Source organism: Bombina bombina, chromosome 6 (assembly GCF_027579735.1).
Source record: "Bombina bombina isolate aBomBom1 chromosome 6, aBomBom1.pri, whole genome shotgun sequence".
In the NCBI taxonomy this organism is placed as follows: domain Eukaryota; kingdom Metazoa; phylum Chordata; class Amphibia; order Anura; family Bombinatoridae; genus Bombina; species Bombina bombina.
In genome coordinates this window covers 143,855,341-143,872,458 of record NC_069504.1, presented here as the reverse complement: position 1 = coordinate 143,872,458, position 17,118 = coordinate 143,855,341, and the positions used below count along the sequence as shown (strand labels likewise).

At 39.0% G+C, this 17,118-nt stretch overlaps 1 protein-coding gene across 1 annotated transcript in view; it reads right to left on the bottom strand.

Annotated features, from left to right (window-relative positions):
• Positions 1-2,766: 2,766 nt before the first annotated feature.
• Positions 2,767-17,118, bottom strand: part of CRELD2 (cysteine rich with EGF like domains 2) — an 87,990-nt gene continuing 73,638 nt past the window's right edge. Inside the window, exons 7-10 of the mRNA XM_053716628.1 lie at positions 15,853-15,936; positions 6,316-6,411; positions 5,270-5,410; positions 2,767-3,046 (exon numbers count right to left, since the gene is read on the bottom strand). Of these exons, the coding sequence (XP_053572603.1) occupies positions 2,970-3,046; positions 5,270-5,410; positions 6,316-6,411; positions 15,853-15,936 (398 nt within the window). The 3' untranslated portion in view covers positions 2,767-2,969. The remainder of the gene's footprint in view (positions 3,047-5,269; positions 5,411-6,315; positions 6,412-15,852; positions 15,937-17,118) is intronic.

Here is a 17,118-nt window from a genome sequence, read left to right as displayed (position 1 = left end):
GAATGAAATGCGTGTTTTCATTTGAAGATTAAAATCAAAGTGTTGAACAGAGCACATAAGGAACTTCCAGTCAAGGTGGTGAAATGCATAGCTGAATACAGTACTCTTGGCATAAGTATGGCACGTTCCATCAGTTGGAGAGTCCTAATGGTGTGAAATCTGACTTCTCAGCCTGGGAATAACCCCAACTGATCAATATACTGTATATGAATGTGGGAAGAAAAATGTTATCATATTTATCAAGAATTGTAGTGCACTTTTTCATGACAGTATTAGAGGGACATGACAAACATGTTAAAGTACTTGAAAGTGGACTAGAAGATTTCACCTTAACATTTCTAGGTTAAAAAGCAAGATATGTTATCTCAAAATGACCTCAGCATTCACATCCCATTGTAAAGAGACTTTAAGCAGCCAATCAGGATGATAGTCCCAGGACTTGCAATAGAGCATGCATCTGGCAATTGCAGACACAGTCATGTTTTTTCCCTCCTCAGTTTATGGAACTTTACTAAAGAGTAATAGAGGAATCAAGTTGTTCCACTTTGACTAAATACCTGAAATGGCGAATAAGGAACTTCATCTCATCATTTTGTATAGGTGGTGCCTTGTGTGGAGAGGTTGGGTAGGGAAAGTGCACTGTGGTGATAGATTGGTGGCCCCTTATATTGATAACTACTTCATGGGGTAACAATAAAGATGGGGCTATAGTTTGATAAAGACCAGCAGTTATTAGAGAGATGTTTGCAGGTTGTACAGGTATGTTAGACTGGCTGTTGGCATCATTCCTTTTAGGAGTTTGAAACAACAGGTTCATTTTGGCAAATATTCCCCTAAGAATAGGTGGGGAAAAGGATAGGCACCTCCCTTCATTTAAGGAGAGCCTTCATAATGTGCTTAAGGTGAGGAACAGTAGAAATGCACTTATTTTGAGTCGATGAGGTGGATATGGCAGCTAAGGCAGAATGTTGTTGTGAAGGCTTGTTTCTACAATGGTGTGCTGTATGAGGCTGAAGAAGCATTAGTTCACTTGGGACCATGCTGATGCAAGGTGTCTGGAGATGGATGCAGTGCTACCCCTGTGCAATTTGGTGACCACAGGACATGCCAACAACTACAGTCCCAGCTCAGCTCAGTGTGTGGGGGGGGGGGGAGAGAGAGGGCGGGGTCATCTGACGTAATAGATCTACTCATAACTCCCTATTAATCAAGGCAATCACTGTCATATAGAATGACTAAATACAAACATGATGTTGATATTTTACTTTATGTCCCAGGCCTCCGGAGCTAAAACAAATATATATCTGAGTCCAGAACAATTATAGGGGGGAAAAAAAAAAAGGACTCTGGAAAAATACTTTGCTTGAACCATGAGGTCACACCGCGTCTGATCCAAATATGTGGAAAATATTGTGGACTGTCCATTTTAGCTGAAGATAACTTCCATCCATTGAACCCTCATAACCACATTCAGTGGAACAGCTGACTATTTATAGACAAAGGGACTGATGAGTAAAAACTTGCCAGAGAGAAAATATGCCAATATCTTTGGGAACATTTTTTGGATCATTATAATTGCAAAGTATATGTCTCTCATTTCATCCAGAACCCCTGTATAGCTAGATAATAGTTTCCAAGCTAAAACTTTGCCTTTCTAAAATTCTATGAGGGGCCACTCAGTATTGATTGAGACCCAATAAGAATCCTAACTAAAGCAGAGAGCTTTATATCATCAGACCTGAAGTCTTCAAGAGAGTTTACCCTAAGTGATATATCTATATTATAAACTTAAGGAGCACCATTTGTTTGCAGAACCCACCCTTCTCCATGTTGTAAACCTTGGTAGGCAGATATATATTATGTTGTACATTATTCCAGTATTTGATTTTTGCTGGATATACTTGTACTTTTTGCACTTCTGTACTATGGGTGTCACAGTGCCTATCTTCACTGCGCTGATGTGGCGGTCAGGATTTCTGTCTCTTTCACTGCCATTGGCTTTAGAGTTGCGTTGAATAGCAACATGACTGTGCATCTGTGCTCCGGCCACTCCTGATCATGTCAGGTGTTTTTTTTAAATCTCGGGGTGTATGATCTTCGGCACTCGTTTGTTAGATTCCACTCCTGTTACCCTGGGTGTGCTTCTTCTTTCTACTGCCTGTAATGTGCTGACCTCTCCCTGCCTGACCCCCTCTAGGTCCTAATTGTAAAGTTACTGACCTTCCGCTTGTCTGACCATTCTACTGGATAACCTCAGTGCTTTACCCGACTGTAATTTGGCTGACCTCTCCCTGCCTGACCACTCTGAGACCTACCTGTAAAAGTTACGGGACCATTCTCCTGGATACCCTCTGTGCTTTACCCATCTGTATTTGCTGACCTCGGCTTGATCCTGACCATTCTCCTGGATACTCTGTGCTTTACCTGCCTGTAATTTGCTGACCTTTGCCTACCTGACCACTCTGGAGCTGCCTGTAAAGTCACTGACCATTCGCCTGGATACCCTCTGTGCTTTACCTGTCTTTTAATTAATGGAAGGTATATTGCAAAGTTGTTTTACTACGTATAAATTTAACATTATATAATGCAATCTCAAAGTGTTTCTTATCCCATTAAGCACAGGAGTAAAAATAATTCAGTGGTCAGATGGATAAAATTTCCAATGTATATACTGTAGATAAATATGTCAAATATAATCATAATAAAGCAAATAAGATGCCTCATTTTCACAGAATGAACCAGGTTTACTTAGAAAGTATGGGTATCAAAATATACAACTTTTTTTTTATTATTATTTTTAAGAAATAATGCAGCTTTCAGGGCAAATTCAACCTCTGATTCCTAATACCAGATGAATGTCTCACATGTTGGCAAATTTGATTAATTATAAAAAAAAAACATACAGGACCACAGTATCTTGTTTTACGTGTGAAATAACTTAAGGTATTTAATTAATAAATTGGGTTGTATCAGAGATCCTCATGGATATTTACTGAATCATTATCGGGGCTTGATGATGTTTCGGTTTCTTCATCATCTTCGTTGGCTATAGGAAGAATATACAATATAAATAAAAGCATCTTAAAAATGGTTCCCTTTTGCAATGACATAAACAAGTAATGTGAGAGTTACAAATAGTTTGGTTTAATTTCTCTTAAAGGACCACTCAATGCAGTAGAATTTCATTATTAACAAGTGCATAATTAAAAAACAATGATTTAATAAAAAAGGAGTAGATTTTTTTTCTAACAAATTATTTTTTTTCTCCCATTTTCCAGTAGGATCTTGTTCCCCAGAAAGTCTGCATATAGAAAGACTGTGCAAAATTGGTTAACGGGAGTAAATTGGAAAGTGGCTTAAAACTGCAAGGAATACTGTAAAATTGGGTTCCCTTTAATGTGCTTCCAATGACAATTAGCATCAAAGTATAAAATGTATAGGAAACTGATCCTTTAGGTTTAAATTTGTATAGAAAATAACCGGTTTTGTTTGCCAACACCACAAATATATATATATATATATATAAAACAAAGCAGCATCAAGGAACGCACTCGCCGGGTCTTATATAGCAAGTATTATTTAATACATCAAAGAATGTAACGTTTCGGGTCGTTGGCCCCATCCTCCAGCCTTTACAAACATAGAGAAATAAGAGACATTATATACCTTACCCACCGGCGAACAACCGGAAGTGCCGCTGGCGTCCTGCACGGCCGAGTGCGTTCCTTGATGCTGCTTTGTTTACTATTTTTCGAATGCACCCGGGGCATTTTGTCAAATATATATATATTTGGTGCCTGAGCTTTCCCATTTGGCCAGATGCGGTGACTAACCTTTCCAGTTGTGATTTTATCTTAGCTGTGAGCTAGCTGGTGAGTGCTGGGTGTTTCTATGTGTTGTATTACTTTTTATTTGTAATCTCCCTTGTTTCTTGCACCCATTCCGGACTGGGGTTAACTGCCTATGGCTCTGGTGACATCACAGCTTTTTTGGGAGTGCTATTTAGCACCCAGGGCTGGATGTTACTGAGTCACAGGATTTGTACCTGATCCAATCTTGGAGTGCAATTCCCTTCCATGTTTTGTATTTTCTATGGGTGATTACAGCCACCTGTGCACCCCTTCTTTGTTCTCAGTTTGTTTAGCTTTATGAGCTCGCATGATGGGTGTGGCTGTGTTAGGGACTCAGGCAAAGGAAAGGACCTTGACGTGGTGCCTGAGCTTTCCCATTTGGCCAGATGCGGTGACTAACCTTCCAGTGGTGATTTTATCTTAGCTGTGAGCTAGCTGGTGAGTGCTGGGTGTTTCTATGTGTTGTATTACTTTTTATTTGTAATCTCCCTTGTTTCTTGCACCCATTCCGGACTGGGGTTAACTGCCTGTGGCTCTGGTGACATCACAGCTTTTTTGGAGTGCTATTTAGCACCCAGGGCTGGATGTTACTGAGTCACAGGATGTGTACCTGATCCGGTCTTGGAGTGCAGTTCCCTTCCATGTTTTGTATCTATATATACATATATACTGTATATGTATATATATATATATATATATATATATATATATATATATATATATTATATATATAAATAAATAAATAAATAAATAAAAAGTCATTGGAGAACACTCTTTTAATGCCACAAACTGCCAGGGTGCTAGTACAGAGTGAATATAGTATAACAAAAAACTTGCACTCGATGGTCTTTTTCAAAAAAAACTTTTACTGTAAAAAGTAGTAACATTTCAGGGACAAAGTTTGAGGAAGGGGATACTTTGTACCTGAAACGTTACTACTTTTCACAGTAAGAGTTTTTTTTAAAAAAGACAAAGCGAGTGCAAGTTTTTTGTTACATACACACAGAATTGCTTAATCCACAAATGCAAATAAAGAGAAGACAAATTATCAGTATAAGTTTTTTCTGAGAAACAATTGTTTCCATTTTCCTTCACACTGTGTCTTGTGACAGCCATCAGCCAATTACAGACTCATATACTGTACATATACACTGTGAACACGTGCACATGCTCAGTAGGAGCTGGTGCCTCAGAATGTGTACACATACAAAGAATGAGCAAAAATTGATAATGGAAATAAATTGTAAAGTTGTTAAAAATTACATTCTCTATCTGAATTGTGAAAGTTTGATTTTGACTTTAGGGTCCATTTAAAGAAGGGAACATTTAGATTAGAATCATATAATCATATTTATTTTACCACTTACACTTCATATTCAAATGAAGGAAAGTATGTTTTACTAAGTGGTAGCACATACCTGTCTTTAAAATCTCTACACATTGACCATCCTTCTCTTCAAAACCTTCTACACAAGTACATCTGTAGCTGCCTGGGGTGTTAGTACACTCTTCATTATCTTGCAAACATACTTTTTCAGCGTTACTGCACTCATTTATATCTATGAAAAGAAATGGTTGGAAATTCAAAATGGTTGGTAAGGATCAGATAAGTTCATCCAAGAAAACAACAACACTTGATTGGAAGAGAGGTATGTTGTGCTTTATTAGGAAAGTCGCAAAGCTTTAAAATGAATGAAATGAATGATAACACAGGAGTGGACTGGTTGACTGCCTGTCTGATACACATAATAACTAGCTTGACAAACATAAATAACTTATAGTGTTGCATTTAAGAACAAAACAGAACTAGAAAACAAAACTCAAAATGGCTGCTTTTTATTTCTTTTTTTCAGTGCCAAGTTCAACACTATGTGCACACACTGGGCATCAGTCTCTGAAGAAAAACAAATGTGACCAATTAATAACAGCGGTGTACCTGTAAATTGTGTGGTGCTGGTCTGGCCAACAGCAGTGAGACTGCACTTGTTCTGTATGTCTCAAATGCCTGCTGTTAAAGAGTTAAAGGGGCAGTATACTGAAAAAATGTTTTTCCCTTTTTTTTACCAGTTGCAGAGTATAAAATGTATGAGAAACTGGCGTTTTAAGGTTTATTTGTGTATATGAAACAGCTGATTATGTGTACCCTAATAAAATGGGTTGAGCTTGTACGTATAATCAGATCTCATTACTTGATAACATTATGTAGGCCAGAAACTTTCAGCATAGGTGGGGATACAAAAGGCTAAATCAACTATTTCAAATGCTAATATAAGGATAAAGGAAATACTTGTATACAATTTAATACACTACAGCAGGTAAAGTGGATCATTGGGAACAAATTAAAGGGAAGAACATTTTTTAGTAAGCTGTCCCTTTAAATAAAATGTATACACTTAAAATGTAAACAACATTATTAGTACCTTTCAATTTGCAATACTGTATTCATAATTGTGGTAGCACTTACCTGTACATTTTCCATCTTCTAATACATATCCTGAAGAACAAGTTTTACAGTTCTCAGGACCTTCCCCATTACAGCCTGAGCAACTATGATCACATGCTGAAATTCACACAAAAAAAGTGTTACTAGAGACATCTGGTATATTTAGCAGCCTGACTGCAGCATTCTGATCAAGGTATATACCAACATAATAGCCTACATTTAATAACTACAAATTGTAGAACTAATATCTAGTCACAACAGTGCAAATAATAGAAGAGTAAAAATGAAACAAACTTTGTCAAAAAAAACAGCAAGACACAACTGTGAGATAAGGTACAAGGACAAGAGTCTTTATGAATTTTGAATCTAATGATTTGTATAATTGGCGCCTAGATCCAAAGATCAAAATCCCAAGTTTATAAAATATCCACATGGAACACAAAAGCATGCAATATAATGATAGAAATCTAAGACTTTAGCCTTCCTGTTTCCAGCCAAACTTTTTATACATAACAAATTAAGCCTATTGGTCAAATTCTCTCTCATAATTAGCGCTATTATGTTTCATTTACAGTTTCAGGATGGTTCTTTGTTTAAACAAATGTCCCATTCCTGAACTTTTAATGGAGACATAAAATAATAATTGCAAAGGGACAGTATACCGTAAAATGTTTCCCTTAATGTGTTTCTAATATCAGCTGCAGAGTATAAAATGTATATTGCATTTTCAGGTTTATTTGTGGATATTAAATAGCTGGTTTTGTTCTTTGAAACAACAACAACAACGTATTAAAATGGGTTGAGCCTGCAGGTAAAATTACTTTGTGTATACACAAGCTTCCTTATCTTATATCTGCCTGTAAACCAAAGCCCAGTAACTGGAGAGAACAATGGAAACTAACATTTTATTACTTATCTCTTGTACACCCCCCCCCCCCCACGGGATTGTAATTTCTTCTGCTGGCTGAGTTTATATATCTCGTCAATTGCCTATACTTAGGTATAGATGCGTGCAGTATAGGTAGGGATGCCACAGGCTAAATCAGCCATCTCAAATGCTGAAATAAGGGTAAAGAAGCTACTTGTAAACAATTTAATACACTCCAGCAGGTAAAACGGATCATTGGAAACAAATTTAATGGGAGAAAAAGTGGGGTAAACTGACCCTTTAACAGTCATTGTAATAATGGAAATTTTGAAATGTGTGTTGTAAATGTTTACAGTAAAAGGTAGGAGCTACTAAACTAATAAAAAAATAAGCCCAGGAAGTTCCCTACCTCCCCTGGTTGTTTTATGTCTAAAAGCATGTGGGGATTAACAAGACTCTGCAGCCAGGCAAATTTAAAGGGATAGTCTACTCCAGAATGTTTATTGTTTAAAAAGATAGATAATCCCTTTATTACCCGTTCCCTAGTTTTGCATAACCAACACGGTTATACGAGGGTAAATCAAAAAGTAATGCCTCCACGTCTGTCATTTTTTATTTGTTAGAGTGACTATGAATGTTCATGTACGATGTTATAGAGGTGTCCTTACACTACTAATGTATGCTTTTGGTTTTCACATTGAGTGAATACAACCATGGATCCGAAGCTTAAACAAAGAGCTGTCATTGAATTTCTGACAAAAAACGGTTGCACACCTAAGGAAATCTACAACCGGCTGAAGAGGTGTTATGGGGAAGCTGTAATGGACATTAGCAATGTTAGGCATTAGGTGATGAAGTTTCAAAAAGGAGAACCTGAAATTGCAGATAAGCCGAGGAGTGACCATCCATCAACATCTGTAACCGATGAGAACCGACAATGTGCTGAAGAGTTGATTCAAGGAGAGAGACCGATCAGAGTTCAGGACGTTGCTGATGCAATGAACGTGTCGTATGGTTCTGCACAAGCGACAATTGCTCACTAAAGATATCAGAAGGATTTATGCTAAGTGGGTTACCAAGCAGTTGAAAATAGGATGAGGTGGGTAGAGGTGTGTCAAGAGCTCCTGGATGCATTTGAAGCTGAGGGACATGACTTCTTAAAAAATGTGGTCACCGTGGACAAGACATGGGCATACCTGTATGACCCAGAGAGTAAGGTTCAATCCAAGGAATGGCGCCATAGTGGTTCTCCACGTCCCAAACATTACATGTCTGCCAGATCGACACAGAAGATGATGACAGTGTTTTGGGACACACAGGGTGTTATTCCCATTGATTTTTGGATGGATGTCACACAAACAGTGAAACCTACGTTACTACACTTAAGAAGCTGAAGGAGGCCATATCAAGACATTCATTCCATACAGCTCCTTCACGATAATATAAGACCACAAACGTCAATGTTCACAACCCAGGAGATTGTCAAAATGGGGTGCTCTGTGGTACTTCATCCACCGTACCGCCCTGATTTAGCACCTTCAAATTTCTACCTGTTTGAACCTATGAAGGACAGCCTATGTGGTTTCAGATTTGACAACTTGCAAAAAGTGAAATCAGCTGTTGAACAGTAGCATTGTGTACAGGAGACTTCAGGCTATAAGCTATGTAACTTTTGCTTGCATCTGTTGTGATGACTGAGGAGGCATTTCTTTTTGATTCACCCTCATATTAAATTACTTTTTACCTCCGTAATTAGCTTGTATCTAAGCCTCATAAAAGTAAATTGGAAAGTTGTTTAAAATTGAATGCTCTATCTGAATCATGAAAGTTTATTTTTTACTTTACTGTCTCTTTAATGTTAAACTTCATGGATAGGCTGGAGCACAATAAAGGACAGTAAACACCTTGGATTTTAATATAAAATATATATATATATATATCTCAATTGACAAACAATTGCAGTAAAAAGGATGCTATTGTTTAAAAAAACATTTAGAGACTGTTGATATGTTCTATACCAAGACAACAGAAATGTGTCCTAATTACAAGGTGTTTATTGTCCCTTTAAAAACCAAATATATGCTTACCTGATCAATTTATTTATTTCCAGGCATAGAGAGTCCACGATTCATTCCAATTACTAGTGGGATATTCCCTCCTGGCCAGCAGGAGGTGGCAAAGAGCACCCCAGCAAAGCTGTTAAGTATCACTTCCCTTACCCATAACCCCCAGTCATTCGGCCGAAGGGAACAGAAAAAGAACATAGGGATATAGAGGTGCCTGAGGTTTGTACAAAAAAAAAATGTAGTCTGAATTTAAACAAGGGTGGGTCGTGGACTCTCTATGCCTGAAAAGAAATAAAATGTATCAGGGTAAGCATAAATTTTGTTTTCTTTCCTATGGCATAGAGAGCCAACGATTCATTCCAATTACTAGTGGGGATCAATATCCAAGCTAGAGGACACAGAATGAAAGGGAGGGAGAAACAAGACAGACAGTTGGGCCTAAACCGAAGGCACCACCACTTGAAGAACCTTTCTCCCATATGAAGCATCAGCTGAGGCAAAAGTATCAAATTTGGAAAAAGTATGAATAGAGGACTATGTGGCCGCCTTGCAAACATGTTCCACAGAGGCTTCATTTTTGAAAGCCCAAGAAGATGAGACTGCTCTATTGGAATAAGCCATAATTCTCTCAAGAGGCTGTTGTCCAACTGTCTCATAAGCTAAGCGAATAACACTTCTCAACCAGAGAGAAAGAGAGAAGTGGCCTTCTGACCCCTACGTTTACCCGAGAAAACAACAAACAAGGCAGAAGTATGCCGAAAATCCTTAGTTGCTTGAAGGTAAAATTATAAAGCACACACAACATCCAAATTAAGCAAAAGACGTTCCTTCTGGGAAGAAGGATTAGGACAAAAAGAAGGAACAACAATTTCCTGATTAATATTGCGATTCAACACTACCTTAGGGAGAAACCCTAGCTTACTAGGAAGGACCGCCTTATCAGCATGAAAAACAAGGTAAGGGGAATCACACTGCAGAGCCGAAAGCTCAGAGACTCTGCGAGCAGAAGCAATAAGAAACAAAAGCATCCAAGATAGTAATTTAATATCAACAGAATGCATCGGCTCAAACGGAGCCTGCTGCAAAACTTTAAGAACAAGATTAAGGCTCCAAGGAGGAGAAACCAATTTTAACACAGGCTTAATTCTGACCAAAGCCTGAACAAAAGATTGAACGTATGGTAGAACTGCCAGACATTTGTGCAGAAGAATAGACAAAGCCGAAATCTGACCCTTCAGAGTACTGACTGACTAACCTTTCTCCACGCCTTCCTGAAGAAAAGCCAAAATTCAGGGAACTGTTACTCTGTTCCAAGAGAACCCCTTTGAATCAAACCAAAAAAGGTATTTATGCCATACCCCATGGTAAATCTTACGAGTAAGAGGCTTACAAGCCTGAAGCATAGTATCTATGACTGACTTTCTCAGAAAATCCACGTCTAGCCAAAACTTGGCATTCAATCTCCAAGCAGTCAGTTTTAAAGAATCTAGATTTGGATGAATTAAGGGACCCTGAAGTAGAAGGTCTTTCCTCAGAGGCAACTTTCAAGGTGGAAGAGATGACAACTTTATCAGATCAGTTAACCAGATCCTGTGAGGCCATGTAAGAGCTATTAGGATAACAGACGCTCTCTCCTGCTTGACACGAGTAATGAATCATGGAAGGAGGGCAAACGGAGGAAACAGGTATGCTATATTGAAGTTCCAAGGAACCGCCAGAGCGTCTATCAGAACGGCTTGAGGATCTCCTAACCTTGAACCTACTTTGGTGTTTTGACAAGACGGCATCAGATCCAACTCTGGAACCCCCCACCTGAAGGTTATCATTGAGAAAACCTCTGGGTGTAGAGCCCACTCCCCGGGATGAAATGGCTGCCTGCTCAAAAAATTTGCTTCCCAGTTGTCCACCCCTGGGATATAGATGGCAGGGAGAGGACAATCTAGAGACTCTGCCCACTGAAGAATGTGAGTCACTTCCTTCATTGCTAAGGAGCTCCGAGTTCCTCTCTGGTGATTGATGTAGGCTACATAAGTGATTTTGTCCGACTGAAATCTGATAAACCAGAGCAAGGCTAGCTGAGGCCAGGCTTTCAAAGCATTGAAGATTGCTCTCAACTCTAAGATGTTTATAGGAAGAGAAGACTCCTGAGTCCACAGACCCTGTGCCCTTAAGGAGCCCCAAACTGCTCCCCAGCCCAATAGACTGGCATCCGTGATCACAATCACCCAGAAAGGTCTCTGGAAACACGTGGCCCGAGACAGATGATCCTGAGACATCCACCACAAGAGAAAGTCTCTTGTTAGAGGATCCAGAACTATCCTCTGCAAAAGATTCAATTGGTCTCCGCTCCATTGACTGATCATGCATAGCTGCAGAGGTTTCAGATGGAACCGAGCAAAAGAAATGTTGTCGATAGAAGCAACCATCAGAACAATCACCTCCATGGATTGAGCCACTGATGGACGAATCATAGACTGGAGAGAAAGGCATGAATCTATAATTGTTCCTAAGAAACATACCCTTGTATCTGGTACAAGGGAACTCTTCCCCAGATTCACTTTCCACTTGTGGGAACGTAGAATAGACAACATCTCTGTATGAGAGTTTGCTAAATGAAAAGATGGAGCTTGAACCAAGGTGTCATCAAGATAAGGCACCACAGCAATGCCCTGGAACCTGACCACTGCCAGAAGAGCCCCCAGAACCTTTGTGAAAATTCTGTGAGCTGTAGCAAGGCCAAAAGGAAGGGCAATAAACTGGAAATGTTTGTTTAGGAAGGCAAACCTCAGATACTGGAAATTATCCCTGTGAATGGGAACATGAAGATACGCATCCTTCAGATCTATTGTCGCCATGAATTGACCCTCATAAACCAAAGGAAGAATGGACCGGATAGTTTCAATTTTAAAGGACTGAACCCTGAGGAATTGGTTTAGACACTTTAAGTCCAGAATAGGACGAACCCTGTTCCTCTAGAGGAACTGGAACAATCACTCCCAGGGATGATAGGTCCTTTACTTAATTTAAGAAGGCATCTCTCTTTATCTGATTCGCAGATAACCTTGACAGGTGGAATCTGCCCCTGGTAGGACAAGATTTGAATCCTAACTGTAACCGTAGGATACTATGTCTATGACCCAAGGATCTGAGACATCACGTATTCAAGCCTGCTGAAAAAAAGAAAGCCTGCCCCCCACTTGATCCACTACAGGATCGGGAGTGGCCCCTTCATATTGATTTAGAATCAGCGGAAAGCTTCTTGGCTTTTTTCCCCTAATTCCAAGGCTGACTAAACCTCCAAGAGGACTTGGATTGATCCGATTTGGAAAAGGAAGACTTCTGTCCCTTAAAGTTATGAAAGGAATGAAAATTAGAACTCTGGCGACCCTTAAGTCTATTCTTTCTATCCTGAGGTAGGAAAGAGCCCTTTCCACCTGTAATGTTGGAAATTATTTTAGCCAGACCTGGACTAAACAAGGTTTTACCCTTATAAGGCAAAGATAAAAGCTTGGACTTGGATCTGCAGACCAAGATTTTAACCAGAGCTCTGCGAGATAAAACAGTGAAACCAGAAATCTTGGCACCTAACCTAAGAACTTGCATGTTGGCATCACAAATAAAGGTATTGGCTAACTTGAGAGCCTTGATCTTTACTTGGATCTCCTCTATAGTAGTCTCTTCTAGGATAAGATTAGATAAGTTATCGCACCAAAAAGATGCTGCCCCCCCGCAACTGTGGTAATACTAGCAACAGGTTGCTACTGTAATCCCTGATGAATGTACATTTTCTTAAAAATAGCCTCAAGTTTCTTATCCATAGATACTATGAAATAACAACTATCTTCTACGGGAATAGTTATTCTTTTAGCCAGAGTAGAGATAGCTCCCTCTACCTTGGGCACTGTGCACCAAGAGTCAGAAATAGCATCAGCAACAGGAAACATTTTTCTAAAAACAGGGGACGGAGAAAAAGGAATCCCTGGTTTTATCCAATTCCTGAGTTATGATATCTGCCATTCGGTCTGGAACTGGAAACGCTTCCATAGATGAGGGTACGTCATATACCCTATTAAGTTTACTAGACCTCTTTGGATTCTCTGCAACAGATGAATTGGCTACATCCAAAGTAGCACGAACCTCCTTTAAAAGAACTCAGAGGTGTTCTAACTTAAATCTGAAATTAATCTCCCCTGAATTTGTAGCATTGGTCATTACAGTATAAGAATCCGATAACTCACCCTCAGAAGCCACTGAAGAATCATCCTCATCAGATAACTGAGAAAAAATGACTAATGCATCCTTAGCAGAGTCAGAACCCTTATTAACATTAATATTCTTGGACTTCCTCTTCATTTACCAGCAACCGGAAAGGCTGATAAAGCTGCTGACACAGCAGATGATATCTGTGCAGCAAAATCCATTGGTAAATCAACAACCCCAGAAGGAGGCTGAGAGGAACCGCAGGGCACTTAATGTGAAACAGAATGGGACGTCTGAGGAGATAACTGAGGCACGTCCTGGACAACAATATCCTGAGAGACAGACTCAGGAGACATTTTATCTTTAAACTGTAAAGTCTTATCTAAACATGTGGAACACAATTGCATAGGAGGCACAAATCTGAGCCTCCAAACAAAGCAAACATTTAACAAAATTAGAAAATGCAGAGAGAAGAGGGCTACTCTTAGTGCAGATCAATCAGATATGTAAACCCTTTGTTATTTTGTATGTTGTGATTTTACCAGTATATAAAGCTCTTTTAATTATATACCTGGAGTCTCCGTTTATTATATTTGCTGCTTACATCAACCACTGGAGGGAACATCGATTGATCCATATGTGCACTGGGACACTGAAATATACCCAGTATGCGAAACTAGCACTGTTGTGTGTGCTCTTAATTGTGAGTATCCATTTGTTATCAGCCTAAAGGGTTTACATATCTGATTGATCTGCACTAGGAGTCGCCCTCTTCTCTCTGCATTTTTTCAGATTGCTGTATCTACTTCTGATCTCAGGAGGAGCTGCCTGTGTATGTGCACAGTGAACTGGGACACTGTTGAATTCCCAGTTTGTTTTCCTCTGCATTACCTTTGCCGCTATACTCTGAGTATTATTTCATTATCAGCTGTTTGTGAACATTATTATTATTATTATTATTATTATTATTATTATATTATTGGCTACACTAGGAGGCGCCCTTTTTTGTCTTTTTGAATATTTAACAAAATTAGCCCATAGTAGCAAAAGTATTGAACTTTCTCACAGAATTAAACAAACTATAATATAATGCAAATAAAAATTGTAGTAAAATACCCCACTGCAGAATGAGATCAGAAGCAAGAAAGCTACCTCTATATCCTCAGACTGACTGAAGCAACTCACCACACCAGAACCAGGAGCTCCCACTAGCAACCTGATTCTATCAAAGGAAAAGGCTAAGAAACTAGTCTATCCTTCTGTTATCCTAGTCGACAGGATAAAAAATGCCTTCATCAGCAGCTCCAAGCATCACGTCACTCCTCTCCTCAAAACGCTATGACAAACAAAGCGGAAAAGCGGAGAGACACGTGACCACAACGTCACAAGTTTCAAAGCGCGCAAAACATATTTACATATTTTTTTAGAAAATAAAATTCCACTTAGAAGTCGCTGTTAAAAAATGCTGCCCAAAACATAAATTCCTATACATAGGAAATAAAGTGAGTCCCATGTGAAAGATCCAGAGAATATTAACCTCTATAGTGCGGCCCCCAAGACCTAGAAGGCAATATCACATACCTGTGGATCCGGCTGCAGGGCAGGAACAGCTTCTAAGGTGTGACTGATATACCAACATCTGTCAGGGACCTGTAGAAAAAAGAAAAAACAGAGTAACCAACTCTGTTTTTCTATAAAAGGGGTAACATAAGTGTTGGAAATAAAGCCACCTCGCCGCCTTCTAACTGCTAAAACCCACCATTACTCCTACTAAAGAGATTGACAAGGACACAGCATAGCCCCAAATCCTTGCTTGCAGCGAGAAGTACCCATTAAAGGATTAAATCTTCAGACACTACCTTCGCCATCCACCCGTGATCAAGGCAAAAAGAATGACTGGGGGTTATGGGTCAGGGAAGTGATACTTAACAGCTTTGCTGGGGTGCAGTTTGCCATCTCCTGCTGGCCAGGAGTGAATATCCCACTAGTAATTGGAATGAATCATGGACTCTCTATGCCAACATCTTGATACAGCCCTGGGGACATGAATCCTAAACTTTTGTGTTTGTTTTTTACTCAGAGCATACCTTTTTTTTAAAAAAAATCTAATTCTCTTTATTATCAAATTGTCTTTGTCTCTTAGTATCCCTTGTTGAAGGAGCAGCAATGCACTATAGGGAGCTAGATGAACACATCAGGTGAGCCAATTACAAAGGGTATATATGTGCAGCCACAAATCAGTAGCTAGCTCCCGGAAGTGGGGCCTACTTAGGTATGCTTTCAAAGAATACCAAGAGAATGAAGCAAATTAGATAACAGAAGTAAATTGGAAAGTTGTTTAAAATGATATGCTCTATCGGAATCATAAAAGTTTCATTTTTATTTTACTTGTCCTTTTAAATGAATATGTTATAAAACACCCACCTTTGCACGAGTAAGATCCTTCAGTATTTAAACAATACTTGTTCTCTTTACAAGGAGATTCTTCTGCAGCACATTCGTTGATGTCTGTATTTAATATGAAGAATAATGTGAAATTATGGGAGATGTTGATACAATTAAATTATGCAGAGATATTAAATATAAAATAATTGGATTGAATAATAATGTAAAAGTAAAAATAGACTGCAACAGTGATCCTCAATACCTACTATCAGAGTACTGTTTAGTAAGTAACAAATGTACCTTTTATTATGGTTATGATCAGGACTTATTTATTTATTTATAAAAATATACTTATTTTTTTATTCTTCACTAAACCTCATACTTTCAGTTTTTAGACTATCAGATATTTTAAATAGTATTTTTTTGTTTCATTTTATCCATCAGTTATTGACAGATACATTTTGTTCCATCTAAAAACATAATTTATGCTTACCTGATAAATTTATTTCTCTTGTAGTGTATCCAGTCCACGGATCATCCATTACTTATGAGATATTCTCCTTCCCAACAGGAAGTTGCAAGAGGATCACCCACAGCAGAGCTGCTATATAGCTCCTCCCCTAACTGTCATATCCAGTCATTCGACCGAAAACAAACAGAGAAAGGAGAAACCATAGGGTGCAGTGGTGACTGTAGTTTAATCAAAATTTAGACCTGCCTTAAAAGGACAGGGCGGGCCGTGGACTGGATACACTACAAGAGAAATAAATTTATCAGGTAAGCATAAATTATGTTTTCTCTTGTTAAGTGTATCCAGTCCACGGATCATCCATTACTTATGGGATACCAATACCAAAGCTAAAGTACACGGATGATGGGAGGGACAAGGCAGGATTAAGCGGAAGGAACCACTGCCTGAAGAACCTTTCTCCCAAAAACAGCCTCCGAAGAAGCAAAAGTATCAAATTTGTAAAATTTGGAAAAAGTGTGAAGCGAAGACCAAGTCGCGGCCTTGCATATCTGTTCAACAGAGGCCTCATTTTTAAAGGCCCAGGTGGAAGCCACAGCTCTAGTAGAATGAGCTGTAATCCTTTCAGGGGGGCTGCTGTCCAGGCAGTCTCATAGGCTAGGTGTATTATGCTCCGAAGCCAAAAGGAAAGAGAGGTTGCCGAAGCTTTTTGACCTCTCCTCTGTCCAGAGTAAACGACAAACAGGGTAGATGTTTGACGAAAATCTTTAGTAGCTTGTAAGTAAAACTTCAAGGCACGGACTACGTCCAGATTATGTAAAAGACGTTCCTTCTTT